At 43.4% G+C, this 15,595-nt stretch overlaps 1 protein-coding gene across 1 annotated transcript; it reads right to left on the reverse strand.

The window, feature by feature from the left end:
- Window positions 1–3,643: 3,643 nt before the first annotated feature.
- LOC143981837 (uncharacterized) lies at window positions 3,644–14,888 on the reverse strand. The gene is made up of 2 exons (XM_077479967.1): window positions 14,778–14,888; window positions 3,644–4,955 (listed from the first exon to the last, which is right to left on the reverse strand). The coding sequence occupies exon 2, from the start codon at window positions 4,827–4,829 to the stop codon at window positions 4,251–4,253; it is 579 nt and encodes a 192-aa protein (XP_077336093.1). The 5' UTR covers window positions 4,830–4,955; window positions 14,778–14,888; the 3' UTR covers window positions 3,644–4,250.
- Between the last annotated feature and the right edge of the window lie 707 nt (window positions 14,889–15,595).

Below are 15,595 nucleotides of genomic sequence, written 5' to 3' on the forward strand. Positions count from 1 at the left end.
TTTGAAAAGATATCAACACACAGGGCATCTGCCAAACTTCATTAAATATTTTAAAAAGCATCGCTGGAACATCAAAAACACATCAAAAAAGCATGTTGAAGCGGTAGGCGCTTTAATGTGCGTTGAAGTCAAAGTGTAAATGAGCCCCAAGAGTCTTTAAAATGGTGGAAACTGGTTGCTTCACCTGAACAGGATGGTGGTTGGACATGGGTGGTTCACCCCACACAATCCATTTACCAACCCCTAAAATAAAAAAGGTTAAGATGAGGACCCCCCCCCCATTTTGTTTTCTTCTTTATCATGCCTTCTCCTTTCCTTTTCCCCTAGACCACTTTGACCCTTGACCCATTCTAAGTGGGCTCCTCCTACTAAAGTGCAATTTGAATACTGCCCCTTGAAGCTACATCCATCTTAGGGTGATAATCCTGCTTCAAAGTTACCACCTTTCTCTCTTCCACCCCCCCCCCTTTTTTACATACCGTATTTATTCATTTTTAGAGGGAAGTTTCAGGAAAAAACTGGCCATTGCCATCAATGCAGCAGCCTCGCCATTGCCATCAATGCAGTAGCCTCACCACTGCCATCAATGCAGCAGCCTCCCATTGCCATCAATGCAGCAGCCTCCCATTACCATCAACGCAGCAGCCTCCCATTGCCATCAACGCAGCAGCCTCCCACTGCCATCAACGCAGCAGCCTCCCATTGTCATCAACGCAGCAGCCTCCCATTTCCATCAACGCAGCAGCCTCCCACTGCCATCAAGGCATTAGCCTCCCACTGCCATCAAGGCATCAGCCTTCCACTGCCATCAATGCAGCAGCCTCACCATTGCCATCAACGCAGCAGCCTCCCATTGCCAACAACGCAGCAGCCTCCCATTGCCATCAACGCAGCAGCCTCCCATTGCCATCAATGCAGCAGCCTCCCACTGCCATCAAGGCATCAGCCTCCCACTGCCATCAAGGCATCAGCCTCCCACTGCCATCAATGCAGCAGCCTCCCACTGCCATCAATGCAGCAGCCTCCCACTGCCATCAAGGCATCAGCCTCCCACTGCCATCAAGGCATCAGCCTCCCACTGCCATCAAGGCATCAGCCTCCCACTGCCATCAATGCAGCAGCCTCCCACTGCCATCAATGCAGCAGCCTCCCACTGCCACCAATGCAGCAGCCTCCCACTGCCATCAATGCAGCAGCCTCACCATTGCCATGAATGCAGCAGCCTCACCATTGCCATTAATGCAGCAGCCTCACCATTGCCATCAATGCAGCAGCCTCAACATTGCCTTCAATGCAACAGCCTCACCATTGCCATCAGTATAACCTGATCAATGCCCATCTGCAGCCTAGAGGGGACACGGAGGGGGGCGGGACGAGTGCCGACAGATTACATACAGTGAGAATCTTCTATGATAGACAGAACAGTGGTCCAATGGCGGCCCAGGAGACGAGACTTCCTATTACAGAGGCCGCCAAGTAAACAGGAGATTCTCACTGTAATCTGAGGGCGCTTGTCTCACCCCCTCCCTGTCCCCTCCGAGGCAGCTAAAATTGAAGTATTGGCGTATAAGACGCACACGCTATTTGCACCCGATTTTCATGGTGAAAAAGGTGCGTGTTATACGCCAATAAATACAGTACTCAATACTACTCCCCTGACGTGGGAGCTTTCTAGACACCAATAGGTCCTGTGTTCATACCAAGGCCCCATGGAGGAGCTCAATTCCTTGCTTGTCAAGAGGGAGAATGCTTTTGAGGGAAATGCCTACGAAGGGCGGTAAAAACATTTGTCGAACTTGTATCTTTTGGTGTTTATAGTCTACCTTTCTGTCTGTCTAATTCCACTTCACTTTATGGGATACACCCATATATACCCATTGGCCTCATTGGCCTGCCTCTCCATAGGCTATCCCCTCTTCAGTCATGAATGCTGCTGCCAGACTTATCCACCTTACCAATCGCTCAGTGTCTGCCAACCCTCTCCTCTAATCCCTACACTGGCTCCCAATCCCCCAGCTAATTAAATTCAAAATACTAACCACAACATACAAAGCCATTCACAACTCTGCCCCGAGCTACATCACCAATCTTGTCTCCAAATATCAACCAAATCATCCTCTCCGTTCTTCTCAAGACCTCCTCCTCCCATGCTCATTTCCAGGATTTCTCCAGAGCCTCTCCCATCCTCTGGAACTCACTACCTCCACTGGTCTGACTATCCCCTACTCTTGCTACCTTCAGGCGATCCCTGAAAACGTATCTCTTCAGGGAAGCCTACCATGTCTCCAACTAATCTCCTACCACTTGTAAGCTCTTCTGAGCAAGGCCCCTTTTAAAGTGGTTGTAAACCCTTACAAACCACTTTGACCTACAGGTAAGCCTAGATTAATATCTCCTTAATCTACATGGTTAAGGAGGTATTTTACAAAAACAGGGCACCGATGTCTACGGCGCAGGCGCACTAGGTGCTGCAAGTGAAGGCAAACATGCCGCCACTTACAGCTCCCATGCGCCGGAGTGACGTCAACGCTGCTCCGGCCACTCACAGCGCCAGAGCAGTGATACCGGGAAGAAGATGGACGCTTCATGCTACAGGGGACAGCGGTGACATCGCAGGCTCCTGTGTCAGGTAAGTGACACATAATGGGCTACTATGAGATGCATAGTAGTCCATTATGCTTTACCTTTGCAGGGAGACAAAGAGGAAGTAAACCCATCAGGCATCCTATGCAACAAAAATGTAATTTTTGGAGAGATACTTTCAATAGGAACACGTCTAAAGGAATGCAGGCCCAGCAGATTTCCTGATGAGTGCCCTGCAGCTGCACACCTGACAGTTAATTATCAAACCACTCCCATAAGACCCATTCAGTACAGAGGCACAGACAAACACAGGGGGATTACTTCAGAATAACAAAAGGTAGGAATCTGAAATACAGTTTGTTATAATCCTTGCAATGCACATTGATCACCAGAGGGGAATGTTTTTTTCTCAACAAAGGTGGAGTTAAACTTTAAAGAGTAAGCAAACTTTCCCACTCTGATGCTGCTTTTCATTTAGTCCATTCTAATAAGTAATTATCAAACTAGAGCCACTGTAATCCAGCCCAAATCGCATATTACTTACTGTTTAAAGAAACTTAAAAAAACTTGTTTCCAGGGGTTAGGCAGCGCCATCTTAAGTATTGTTTTCTGAGTCAACATTGGAGTGTTTTTCCGCCCTTACATTGAGCACTTCCTTTATTGTTAACCAAGCCTCCTTCTCGAGGCAACGTTTCTATGGCAACCCTGCTTCTCTGTTCATAGCTGACTTGTTTTATTTCATAGTATTTACTTGTGCCAATTGTCTAATGTTTGCCTATGTCAGTCTTATCAGCTTCAGCTGATAAGACTGCAGTAATGGCCAGGTTTACACTGCATGTCATGTCACATGGTCACATGGTGCGTAGGAGGAAGCTCTGAGTGATTATGCAGTCTCCTGGGATTTCAGTAGTGTGCCGTAGGAAGTCCTGATAACAGATAGACAAGCACATAGAGAGTGTACTGTAAATCAGGGGTGATCTGGGCATGCTCAGTGACTTCATTCTAAAGAACAAAAAGGATTACAACAATACTAAGCAAGTAAGGAGATATCTACAAGCAGTGTTCATTAGGGTTTTTTATGCTGATTTACATGGGACAAAGTTGTGGGGGAGAGTTTAAAAGCAATTTAAACATTAAAAAGACACTGGACAGGAAAGTGGTAAAAACACAGTGCTTTGTAGGTTTAAATGAAGTAAAACCAAACCACATAAATTAGATCAATCAACTAAAAACCAAACCAATGATTATGTAAACTTTAACCACAATGTTAAAGAATCGAGCATAAACCTGAAAGTGCAGTCTGACACAAATACTAAAATGAAACATACAAATGTGGACGACCATACCCTTACGGCTTCCTAAAATGGCAAGCAGTATTATAGCCAAGGGTCCTTTTTAATTTGTTTTAGGTAGACCTTAAGGCGCTGTAAATGCTATTACAGTTTCATAAATCAGGGCAATATGTATTTAATTTTAGCAAATATCTCACAACTGAACAGAAGCCAAATTGAAAAATGTTCAACAACACAACATAAGGTGGGGGACAGACAGACTGTAGCAATACAAGAACAATGTCATTTTTAACAGTCCTGAGACCTAGAGCTGCCTTGGCTTAAAGCTGCAGGTAAGAATGGAGCGTCCATCACATAAATAACATCATATAAAGTTCATCTCGTAATGTAATCAGGGGCACAGTGCAAGTCACTGCCTATATCCATGTCTTCATCGTTTTCACAGGGAAGATTGCCCATACCTGGGGTGTCTGTATCAAGTACACTACAGGGCAGTGTGAACTGGCTCATGTTTACTACATCTCCATTGGGATGGCTCTTTGGAGATGCAACCATTGGGACGCCTGTCCAGAGATCAGCAGAGTCTCCAAGAGATACAGAATTTAAATCAATGGTAAAGTGGTTCTCTAGTGAGAAGTTCAAAGAGTCGTCAAAACCATTTGCCAAATTTGAAAGGAGGTTCCCGGAGCTACCAAAGGCATCTTCAGATGAGGCTTCCATGCTGCTCTCTGACAATGGGATGACTGCAGGGTGCCAGGCGTCCCCCATGGACATCATGTCCTGAACCCCTGAGCCTTCTAATAGCTTAATTTCTCTAAGGTCCTGGAGTACACCTCCTGAATGCTCTCTGGTTGGGGCTTCATTGCTGGGCACACTGTTGTCTTGATTTAGGGCTTCTTGTTGGTCCTCATTCCCGGCATTCAGATTATTTGCAAGGTATGGAGCACTGCCCATTGTTGCAGGATCCTCATAGGTGTTCTCATTCTCAAGGCTTTGTAGAACCTCCGTATATATCGTGAGGCACAGAGGAGATAACTGATCAGGTCTATGAAAAAGGCTTCTTGAGTCTGGAAGAGATGCCTGCAAAGGAAATTAAAGTTTTTGGTCCGTTTCTTTAAACATTCTTAACCAGTTATGAATAATGTGCATCATTAAGGGGTGTGTAAATATAAAAAAAAAAAAAACAAAAAACAAACACATGCTCCTATTTAACCCTTTGGTAGCCCTTAGTTTAAACCATTGAACTCCAGAAGGTTTTACCCCCTTCATGACCAGGACATTTTTTTGCTGTTCTGCACTGCACTACTTTAACTGCCAATTGCGCGGTCATGCAAATTTTTATTCCAAAAATAGAGCTTTCTTTTGGGGGTATTTGATCACCACTGGGTTTTTATTTTTTGCGATAAAAACGTAAAAAGACGGAAATAAAAAAAAAAAAAAAAAAAACAACAATATTTTTTATGCTCTGCTATAAAACATATCCAATACATAAAAAAAAAAAAAAAAGAAACAAATTTCTTCATGAATTTTGTATGTATTCTGCTACATGTCTTTGGCAAAAAAAATCCCTATAAGTGTATATTACTTGGTTAGAGTGAATGTCATAGCATCTGGTATAGATACTGAATTTTTCACTTATTTTTTTGTTAATATACTAGTAATGGCGGTGATCAGTGACTTATAGTAGGAATGTGATAGTATGGCAGGCAATCTAAAACTGGCTGGGGGGTACACTAAGTGACTAGCTGACATCACTAGTGACACAAATACAGTGATCAGTGCTAATACTACACACTGTCACTGTACTAATGACACTGGCTGGGAAGGGACTATCAAAGGGTTAAATGTGCCTAACTATGTTTACTGTGTGTGTTGTGTTATGTGCTGCTTTTACTAAGCGATCTTGCTGTTTTTTTCCCCCTGCTTAGCAGAGAATTAAAAAAAATAGCAAGATCGCCTGTCAGTGTTCAGAGCTCTGTGTTGTTTACACATTAAAAAAAAAAAAAAAAAAAAAAAAAAGCTTGAAATTATATATAAAAATAAACTTTATTTCATTAGTAAATAACCTCACTATGCTTTGTAATAAAAAAAAAAAAATTTTATTTTTTTGTTAATTTTTTTATACAGATTGTATTTAAAATGAAATGATACTTTTCAAACAATATTGCCAAATAAAGCCGTGTTTGTACTGAAAAAAAAATGAATTACTTTTTAATTTTAAAGTGACATTAAAGTAAATTTTTTTCATAAAACAGGTTACAATAATATAATTTACAAGCATAAGGTTGACCCGGGGATGATTGTCTCTGTCTTAACAAAATGACAAATTGTCTTTAAAGTGGCATTAAACCCAAAAGCAAAAGTGTATTATATTGTAGATTAAAGAGGAAGTAAACCCTGGTGGGTTTTTCTTCCTTTCTAATTCCCTGCAATGTAAAGGCATAATGTGCCAGTATGCGTCGCATACTAGCAGATTATGTGACACGTACCTTCAAACAAAGCCCGCGTTGTCCCCGCTGCAGGCTGCATCCATCTTCACCCGTCTTCCGTCTGGGGCCGTGGACTCCGGGGCTCTGTGAGTAGGCGGAGCTGCGTGACGTCACTCCCGAGAACTGCCGGTCACGGGCACACCTGCCCGAAGAAACGCCACGAGCGGCTGTTCCTTCAGCGCGCATGCGCCGATGACATCATCAGTGCAGTAAATGGTAAATATCTCCTAAATGGCGCACTTTAGGGAATATTTACAGTACCCATAGGTAAGCCTAGAATAAGGTTTACCTATAGGTACAACTTACAAAGGAAGGTTTACAACCTGCATCAGTTTTATTATGTTTTTTTCCCTCTGTTTTCACCTGGTGATTTTGCCAGTAAAAAACTTCCTGTATTAGAGTGCCTCCACTCTGGATGAAGGAGCACTGGAGGTGAGATGTACTGCACTAGCAGATTTAGACTAATGCCCTGTACACACGGTCGGACTTTCCGACGTCAAAATCCGTCAGATTTTTTCCAACAGATTTTTGCCCAAACTTGTCTGACATACACACGGTCGCACAAAGTTGTCAGAAAATCTGATCGTTCTGAACGCGGTGACGTAGAACACGTACGACGGGACTATAAACAGGCCAGTAGCCAATAGCATGCGTGGCACTTTGTCAGAATTGCCTACACACAATCGGAATTTAAACGATTGGATTTTGTTGCCGGAAAATTTTAGATCCAGCTCTCAAAGCTTGTGTGTCGGAAATTCCGACAGAACAAGTCAGATGAAGCCCACACACGATTGGATTTTACGACAACGCGATCCGATCGCACATTTTCCGCTGGAAAGTCCAACCGTGTGTACAGGGCATAACAAATTGAAGCCAAACTCCAGCTCACACTTTATAATCGGTTAGCCCTTGTACACACGGTCGGAGATTCCGACAACCAAATCCGTCTGAGTAATTCCGATGGATTAATTCCGGAAGAGGTCCGGAAGTGATGTTGCATACACACGGTCGGACTAAGTTGTCGGAAAATCCGATTGTACATAACGTGATGACGTTATTTCGTTACGACTGGACTACGTTCAGGCTAGTAGCCAATAGCTTTGGTCTAGGAATTTGATCTGAGCATGCGTGACACTTTGTCTGTCGGAGTAGGCTACACATGATCGGAGTATGTCCGATCGGAGCATTTTGGCGGAAAATTTTACCGGCAAGTTGGAAAAGTTGGTCCGTCGGATATTCTGACGGAAACAGTCCGATTATCATTTTGGGATAAAGGTTTGCATGAGAACATAAAAAGCTGATCATTTTAACCCCTAGGTAATGACGGCACGCAAATATGTGTTTAATTAATTGAAGCAAATATGTGGCCTCTCGGCAGGTGGGCCTTGGTATTTGGGCCTTGGTTTTAGCAGACACAGCTGTGCCGAGACCACGCTCCCGACACAGTTACCAGCGGCTAACGGAAAGCATGAAGTGATTGGGAGATTTGTGATCATGTGACTGCTGTAACAGTCAATCATGATGGTCACATGATTAAACCCCTCCCTGCTTCCCAGCATATGAAATCCCTTAAAGGGGCGGGAGACACCGGCGTAAAGGAGTTAATCACCCCTACCAGTGTTAAGTGCAGTGGCGGCCCATCCATAGGGGGCGCCTGGGCGCCGCCCCCCCCCCCAGTCACCAAAGAAAAAAAAATGAAAAAAAAATATTTTTTTTTAAAACTGGCCCTTTAAAAAAAAAAAAAATTGAAAAAAGGTCCTTAAGTGCACTGTGTCCGGGCGCCGGGCGCAGTGCAGTATGGGAAACACCACGTCAATGCAATCATGAGATTGCAGACGTGGAGCTTCATTTGCGGGATTTTAACCCGCCTTGTGGCGCAAATGAAAGTGCCAATTAGCTTCCACCCATTGTTGTTTAATTTAGAGGTTTCTTCCGGGTTTTACGAAAACCGGAAGTGACCTCACAGCTCCATTCTTTGCATGGCCCGAGCGGAGCTGGAAGCAAGGTAAGTGCCTTGCAGCCCTGGGGCTTTTTGTTAGTACTGTTAGAAGCCAGATTCGATCCCCCCCCCCCCTTTTCACTACACATTCCAAAAAATTGAATGCAAGTGTGATTATAACCCTCCTGCATTTACTCCACTGAATTTTGCTCACAAATCGGCTGATATCATCAGAACTCTGTATGTCACTCTGCTCTTCACCCCCCTTCAGGTAGACTGCTCCGGATACAGTAACTCATGGCATGGCAGCTGCCAGCTACTTTGTGGGACTCTGTGATAAGATGGGGAAGCTTCACAGCAACAGGTTGTTTTAAAATGTGGAAAACTCAAAACGGACATTCAGGCTGGGAAGAAGTGTGTTCTGTGTATGTGTGTGTATTGTATGTACTGGGTGTTCTGTGTGTGTGTGTGTATTGTATGTACTGTGTGTGTTCTGTGTATGTACTGTGTGTATATTATGTACTGTGTGTGTATTATATGTACTGTGTGTGTGTGTGTGTGTATTGTATGTACTGTGTGTGTGTTGTATGTACTGGGTGTTCTGTGTGTGTGTATGTTGTATGTACTGGGGGTTCTGTGTGTGTATTGTATGTACTGTGTGTGTTCTGTGTATGTACTGTGTGTGTTTTATGTACTATGTGTATATTATGTACTGTGTGTGTATTATATGTACTATGTACTGTGTGTTCTGTATATGTACTGTGTGTTCTGTGTGTGTGTGTGTGTTGTATGTACTGTGTGTGTGTTGTATGTACTGTGTGTTCTGTGTGTGTTCTGTGTATGTATTGTGTGTACTGTGCGTCCTGTGTGCATCCTGTGTGTGTTCTGTGTATGTATTGTATGTACTGTGTGTGTTCTGTGTATGTACTGTATGTTCTGTATGTACTGTGTGTTCTGTGTGTGTGTGTATCGTATGTATTGTATGTACTGTGTGTTTCGTGTATGTATTGTGTGTACTGTGTGTTCTGTGTATGTATTGTATGTACTGTGTGTGTATTGTATGTTCTGTATGTACTGTGTGTTCTGTATATGCACTGTGCGTTCTGTGAATATACCGTGTGTATTGTATGTGTTGTGTATGTACTGTGTGTATTGTATCTGTTGTGTATGTACTGTGTGTTCTCTGTATGCATTGTGTGCTCTGTATGTACTGTGCGCTCTGTGTATGTATTCGGGTATTAGGAGCCATGACTGTAGAGGATGGGTAGATAGGGACCTGGAGGGGTTTGCGCCCCCCCAACATTTTTTATCACCAGCCGCCACTGGTTAAGTGGTTTGTCTCCTCTAGGTAAAGTGATTCATTTAGCTGGAGAGCTGAAAAAGCTATGCTTTTGAAAAAACAACAGACTTGCTGGCTGTTTCACCAGATGAATAGAAGAAAGAAAGACTAAAAAAGTGAAACTAATGCAGTCATCATATCTAAGAATTGGTAAGCTGCAATATAATAAATGTTTGTTTTTGGGTTTAATACTGCTTTAAAGTGGTTGTAAACCCACAAACAAACCAAAACCTGCAAGACAAAGACATAATGAGCTAGTATGCATAGCATTATGTATGTATTACTTACCTTAGAACAAAGCCCCCTCAGCGGTCCTCGTTCACCACTCTGGCCGGTGGCATCGCTCCCGGAGTTACTTCCGAGTATCTCAAGCTCCGGCGCTGTGATTGGCCGAAGCCACGATGACATCACTCCCGTGCATGCAAGTGGGAGCCGCTGGTAACGGCACAGTCTTGTCCTTGTTTAGGAGATATCCGTGATAGCTAAAGGTAAGCCTAATTATAGGCTCACCTGTAGCAAAAATTGGTTGTAAAGGGTTTACAACCACTTTAAACACAACTGCGGCAAATAAAAAGGCTGCACACCAAACTTCCATAGGGAACTATACTAAAATACAATTAAAGGAATTGTTCACATTATCACTTATAGAAGTAGCTAGGGTTGCTACCTGTCCGGGATTCACCCGGACAGTCCGGGTTTTTAATCATGTGTACGGGTTTCAGTCCACCTGAAACCCGGACACATTATTCAGACAGGAATGTGGGTCGGAACAGGGTCTGACAGGAGGGTGCCACATTACTATTCTCTTTGGAGTGCCCAAAGGTGTCCCAGGTCTGTTACAATCCTATAATGTATATTAATAAAAAAAAAAAAGTCTGAGCGCCACTAAAGTGTTTGGCTTAAAGAAAAAGTGGCAACCCTAGAAGTAGCAGTCCCATAATGGAACGTGGGCACTAGAAATAAAATCAGGATCTGAAAAAACAGGGATAGGCAGAGACCAGAGTTGGAGGTAAAATCAGAATTTACAAACAGTTAGTAGGCACAAGGCTGAAGAAATCTGAAAATGCTGGTAGGTGTAAATAGGTTTTGGTAAGCAGGGGAATCTCTACACAGGTCCAAATGGCAGTGATCTCTGCTGGTGGCTTATGGAAGTACAGTGGGTAGTGCCGCCTACAGGACAAACATGGTAATGCAGATGATGACAGAAGCTAAAAGAAAGAGAAAGGCAGAGATAAAGAGAAAAAGAAAGCTTCATAAAGAAAAAACTGGTATTAAATTAAATAGTAGATCCATGATATGATTCAAAGATGAAGGGCAGGATTGCACCTCTGCAAAGAGACCACAGCTTACCCACAAATAGCAAGGGTCCCACTCATACTGGCAGCTGAGAGGTTTTTCTACTTAAGCTGTGGCTGTTTTATGAAGAAAATGAACTATAGGTTCAATTGGGATTTAAAGTTAGATCTCTATATCATATATATATATATAATCAATTTATGTATTAAAAATATATATAGTTAGTAAGTGAATTTGACTTTATATTAGCTTTAAGTAATTTCCTACACAGCAGGACTGTGTATGAAGAAGGAGATGAAGAAGCACCACTGAGAGTCAATCAGACTAGTGCTCTCAGTCTACTATGAGCAGCATTCTGATAGGAGGTGAGAACAGAGTGAGAACAGTGATTGGCTTCCCAATGTGATGATGCCCCTTTGTTCTACAATCAGAAGGCTAGAGGTGAATGAACAACTAAACTATGTAACACCCTTTAAAGGAAAGCAAGGTCAATAATCTGATTTCTAGCAAAAGTCCCTGGAACACAAAACTGGCTGAACAGAATATTTAATCCTTTGACATGTAAGTCAGTTCAGATATATTTATTTCAACTCTGTATTTACCATTTTGATTAGAGTTTCATTTTAAATCCCAAGTCTGGGCTTATTTTTTAAATTTATAAAAAAAAAAGCAGCGACTTCAATGAAAAAAAAAGAAAAAAAATGCTATAGCTGCCCCCTGCAATACATTATTTTCACCACAAGATGTCCTTGCCCAGCATTATTCAACCAGGAAGACCGGGTGGATACAGGGAATGCAGAGCGTCATGGGCCCACCCACTAAGTGCACCCTTATTTACAGTGAGTGATGCAGAGTGATAATGGAATATTTACATCAGCATAGAGCTGCACGATTCTGGCCAAAATGAGAATCACATTTTTTTTTGCCTAGAATAAAAAGATCACAATTTTCTCACAATTCTTGTGATGTAAAATCTTTCACATTATACAAAAAAAAATGGGCTAACTTTACTGGTTATTTTTTTTTTTTTTAATTCGTTAAAGTGATTTTTTTAAAAAAAATTGCATTTGAAAGACCACTGCACAAATACAGTGTGACATAAAATATTGCAACAACCCCCATTTTATTCCCTAGGGTGTCTACTAAAAAAAAAAATAATTATATATATATATATATATATATATATATATATATATATATATATGTATGTATATATATATATATATAAATATAATGTTTGGGGGTTCTAAGTAATTTTCTAGCAAAAAAAAATGATATTAACTTGATAGGTTTCGCGTTTAAGTGGTTACACTTTTTTTTAATTACACACAGTCTATTCTATTGACAAATTGTTATAATGTTTATACTTAAGTTCAACTGATAAAGAATGTTTTGATTCTTGGCAGAAGGCCCAGATTTTCTCTTCCTTTCTTTTAGGGCTGTGGCTTCAGAAGAGCAGAGAGAATTCTTTGTATAGAAAGAATTGTGAAACAATTTAGTCAAGATTGCGATAACGATTCTTGACGATTAATAGCTCTACATCGGCATCACTCTTAGCATCGTCGAAGACCACCCATCGCTGGAGAAGATGAGGAGAGGACCTAGCGCTTTACGTGACCAGCCTGAGTTCATATGGAAAAGTTAACTATATACACAAAAATGGAAAATATATAGCACGTGTGGCCTCCAGGAGGGAAGGCGGAGCACTGGGGCTTTAACAACAATAATCTTATTAAAACATATTAATGTTTCTCTGTTTCTGTTTGCAGTTATTACTGGAATATCGCACCCCGCATAGGAGCTGCTGGTGAATAGGGATCACCCACCCTGCACACACAGGCACACCGAATTTACACACTTGAGCCAGGAAACAGTCTGGCAACTTTGTTTTTTTTTTGTTAATGAACTTGAATGGAGATAGGAATATCATGGGATGCTCACTCAACTTCAAAGAACTCTCCTATATACAGTCTATATACACACTCCTCAACTTCAGCTCTTACTTGCTTGTAGAGAACACAGGCCCAGCTGGAACACTGATAGTTAATCAGACAAAAGGCAGCAGTCAGATTTGGTAGCAAAGGCCCTTTACAGGCAGGGACCCACCTTACTCTCCGCCCCTATTTAAAAAGCCAATTACAGGCAGGGACCCACCTTACTATTTAAAAAGTCAATGTTCAGTATACATTCCTGTGGCTGCTAATCCCAGCACTACGTCTTTAAGCACTGCCAGCCCACCTGGCTGCAGGTGCCCCCTTTCACTAGCCCACCTGGCTACAACTTAACAGTACTCCCTGACTGTCACACTCACCAGCCACCTGGCTGACTTCTCCCTGGAGATCTTCCAGACGTTCTGACTCTCTCCCGCTGTCCTCACACCTGCTCCCGTGCATCCAGAATAGGACTCCTGTGTGTGTCGTAAGAGGATCCCTCCAGTACCCAAGCCCCAGGCCTGAGGTCACCCCCCAGACTAGGGGGCACCCTCAAGGGACACCGACAGTGTCCTCAGCACTCCATCTCCAGGTTTCACCTCACTCTCTGCCCCTATTTAAGAGGCACCCACCCCCTGCCAGCCCACTTGCTGGGCAGTAACTGGGGCCCGCCTCAATACTCCATGCAGCTCATCCTAATCTCCCACCCATTCTTTTGAAAGCTTTCCAAGGTTCCACAAGTAGGGCAAGGGACCAGTGGTGCTGCCTGATGAGTCATCTGTGTCAGGACTCTGCACAGGCCAGTCAAGTTCCTCCACCGCAAACTCGCTCATCCATGTCTTTATGGACCTTGCTTTGTGCACTGGTCCAAATCATTTGGTGGAGGGAGGATTATGGTGAGGGGTTGTTTTTCAGGGGTTGGGCTTTACCCCTTAGTTCCAGTGAAGGGAACACTTAAGGTGTCAGCATACCAAGACATTTTGCACAATTTCCTGCTCCCAACTTTGTGGGAACAGTTTGGGGATGGCCCCTTCCTGTTCCAACATGACGGCGCACTAGTGCACAAACCAAAGTCCATAAAGACATGAATGAGCCTAACCCATCCCAAAGGTTTTCTATTGGGTTGAGGTCAGGACTCTGTGCAGGCCAGTCAAGTTCCTCCACCCCAAACTCGCTCATCCACGTCTTTATGGACCTTGCTTTGTGCACTGATGCACAGTCATGTTTGACCAGGAAGGGGCCTTCCCCAAACTGTTCCCACAAAGTTGGGAGCATGAAATTATCCAAAATGTCTTGGTATGCTGAGGTGTTGAGCGTTTCCTTAACTGGAACTAAGGAGCCAAGCCCAACCTCTGAAAGACGACCACATACCAAATGATTTGGACCAGTGCACAAAGCAAAGTCCATAAAGACATGGATGAGGGGGTGGAGGAACTTGACTGGCCTGCACAGAGTCCTGACCTCAACCTGACAGAACACCTTTGGAATGAATTAGAGTGGAGACTGCAAGCCAGGTCTTCTCGTCCAACATCAATGCCTGACCTCACAAATGCACTTCTGGAAGAATGGTCAAACATTCCCATAGGCACACTCCTAAACCTTGTGGACAGCGTTCCCAGAAGAGTTGAGGCTGTTATAGCTACAGAGGATGGGCCAACTCAATATTGAACCCTACGGACTTGTTTTTGCAGGTACATGCTCTAGGGCTGAACTTCACAACTCAGTGAGTCAATGACCTTGGGAGAATGTGACATATCAGGAATCCTGACACACCACTTCCTATGGGTGCATTCCAGGCAGCCTTGGGAGCTGCCATCTTCCTGTCCTTACATGTTCTTTAAAAACAAAACAAAAAAAAACTTAACTAGTAAAAATGTCTCTAACATAAGAGAGATGCTCTTATCTTACCAAAACCTTTGGGGTGAAAATCTTTTTCTTGCTGATATATCCTGTTTGGTCAAGGAAGATTAGAAGCAGCAGCAATATAATGAAGAGAATTACTCCAGCAGCAATCCAAAACACTTTTTCCTGGTGCCTCCATGGCAGCATACCTGTGACAAGCTCCGCCTTGGCTCCTCCCTCAGGACTAGTGAATATTATAAAAGAAAAGGTTAGTACAGCCCCCGCATTCTCCTTTTTTTCCTCATACCTCATGGCAGTGAATCCTGGTCGGCGTCCTTACCTTCTGCATTCGGCAGCGTCCGTCCGGGTTCAAGCCTCTCCCGGACGCAGTTCCTTCTCTTGGGCAGCTAAATGCGCTTATAAGGTTGGAAGTCCCTTCTGTAGGATCTTTTGGGACAAGCAGTTTGTCTCTTAAGTAAGAGCTTTACCTGCAGTATGGGCATTCAGGCTCCAGTCTATGGCAGCAGAGGTAGCAGCTTTGCTCTGTCCCTGAGGTTTGTTTTTTCCCTCCAGTCTCATCTGTCCTTCCTGTTTGTCACTCCCAGACTCACTAGGGGCCGCGCGCGGCGAGTCTGTGTCATTTTATAATAGTCTAGCGTTCCCGCCGTCGTCTGCGCATGCGCCAGCGGGTTGTATGTTTCGACGGTCAGTTTTGACGTTCGGTGCGTGTGCGGTAGCGTCGGAAGCTTCGGCGGCCATCTGTTTTGAGGGCAAATGGTTCTTTTTGCCCTCAGAGTGTCAGAGGAGGAGCTTTAGCACGACATCACTTCCCCTCCTCCTATTTATTTCCCCAGCAGCACAAGTGAAATGCCTGTGGTCAACAA

Source organism: Lithobates pipiens, unplaced genomic scaffold (genome assembly GCF_037356315.1).
Source record: "Lithobates pipiens isolate NorthernLeopardFrog02 unplaced genomic scaffold, aLitPip1_a1.2 Scaffold_16, whole genome shotgun sequence".
NCBI classification, from domain to species: domain Eukaryota; kingdom Metazoa; phylum Chordata; class Amphibia; order Anura; family Ranidae; genus Lithobates; species Lithobates pipiens.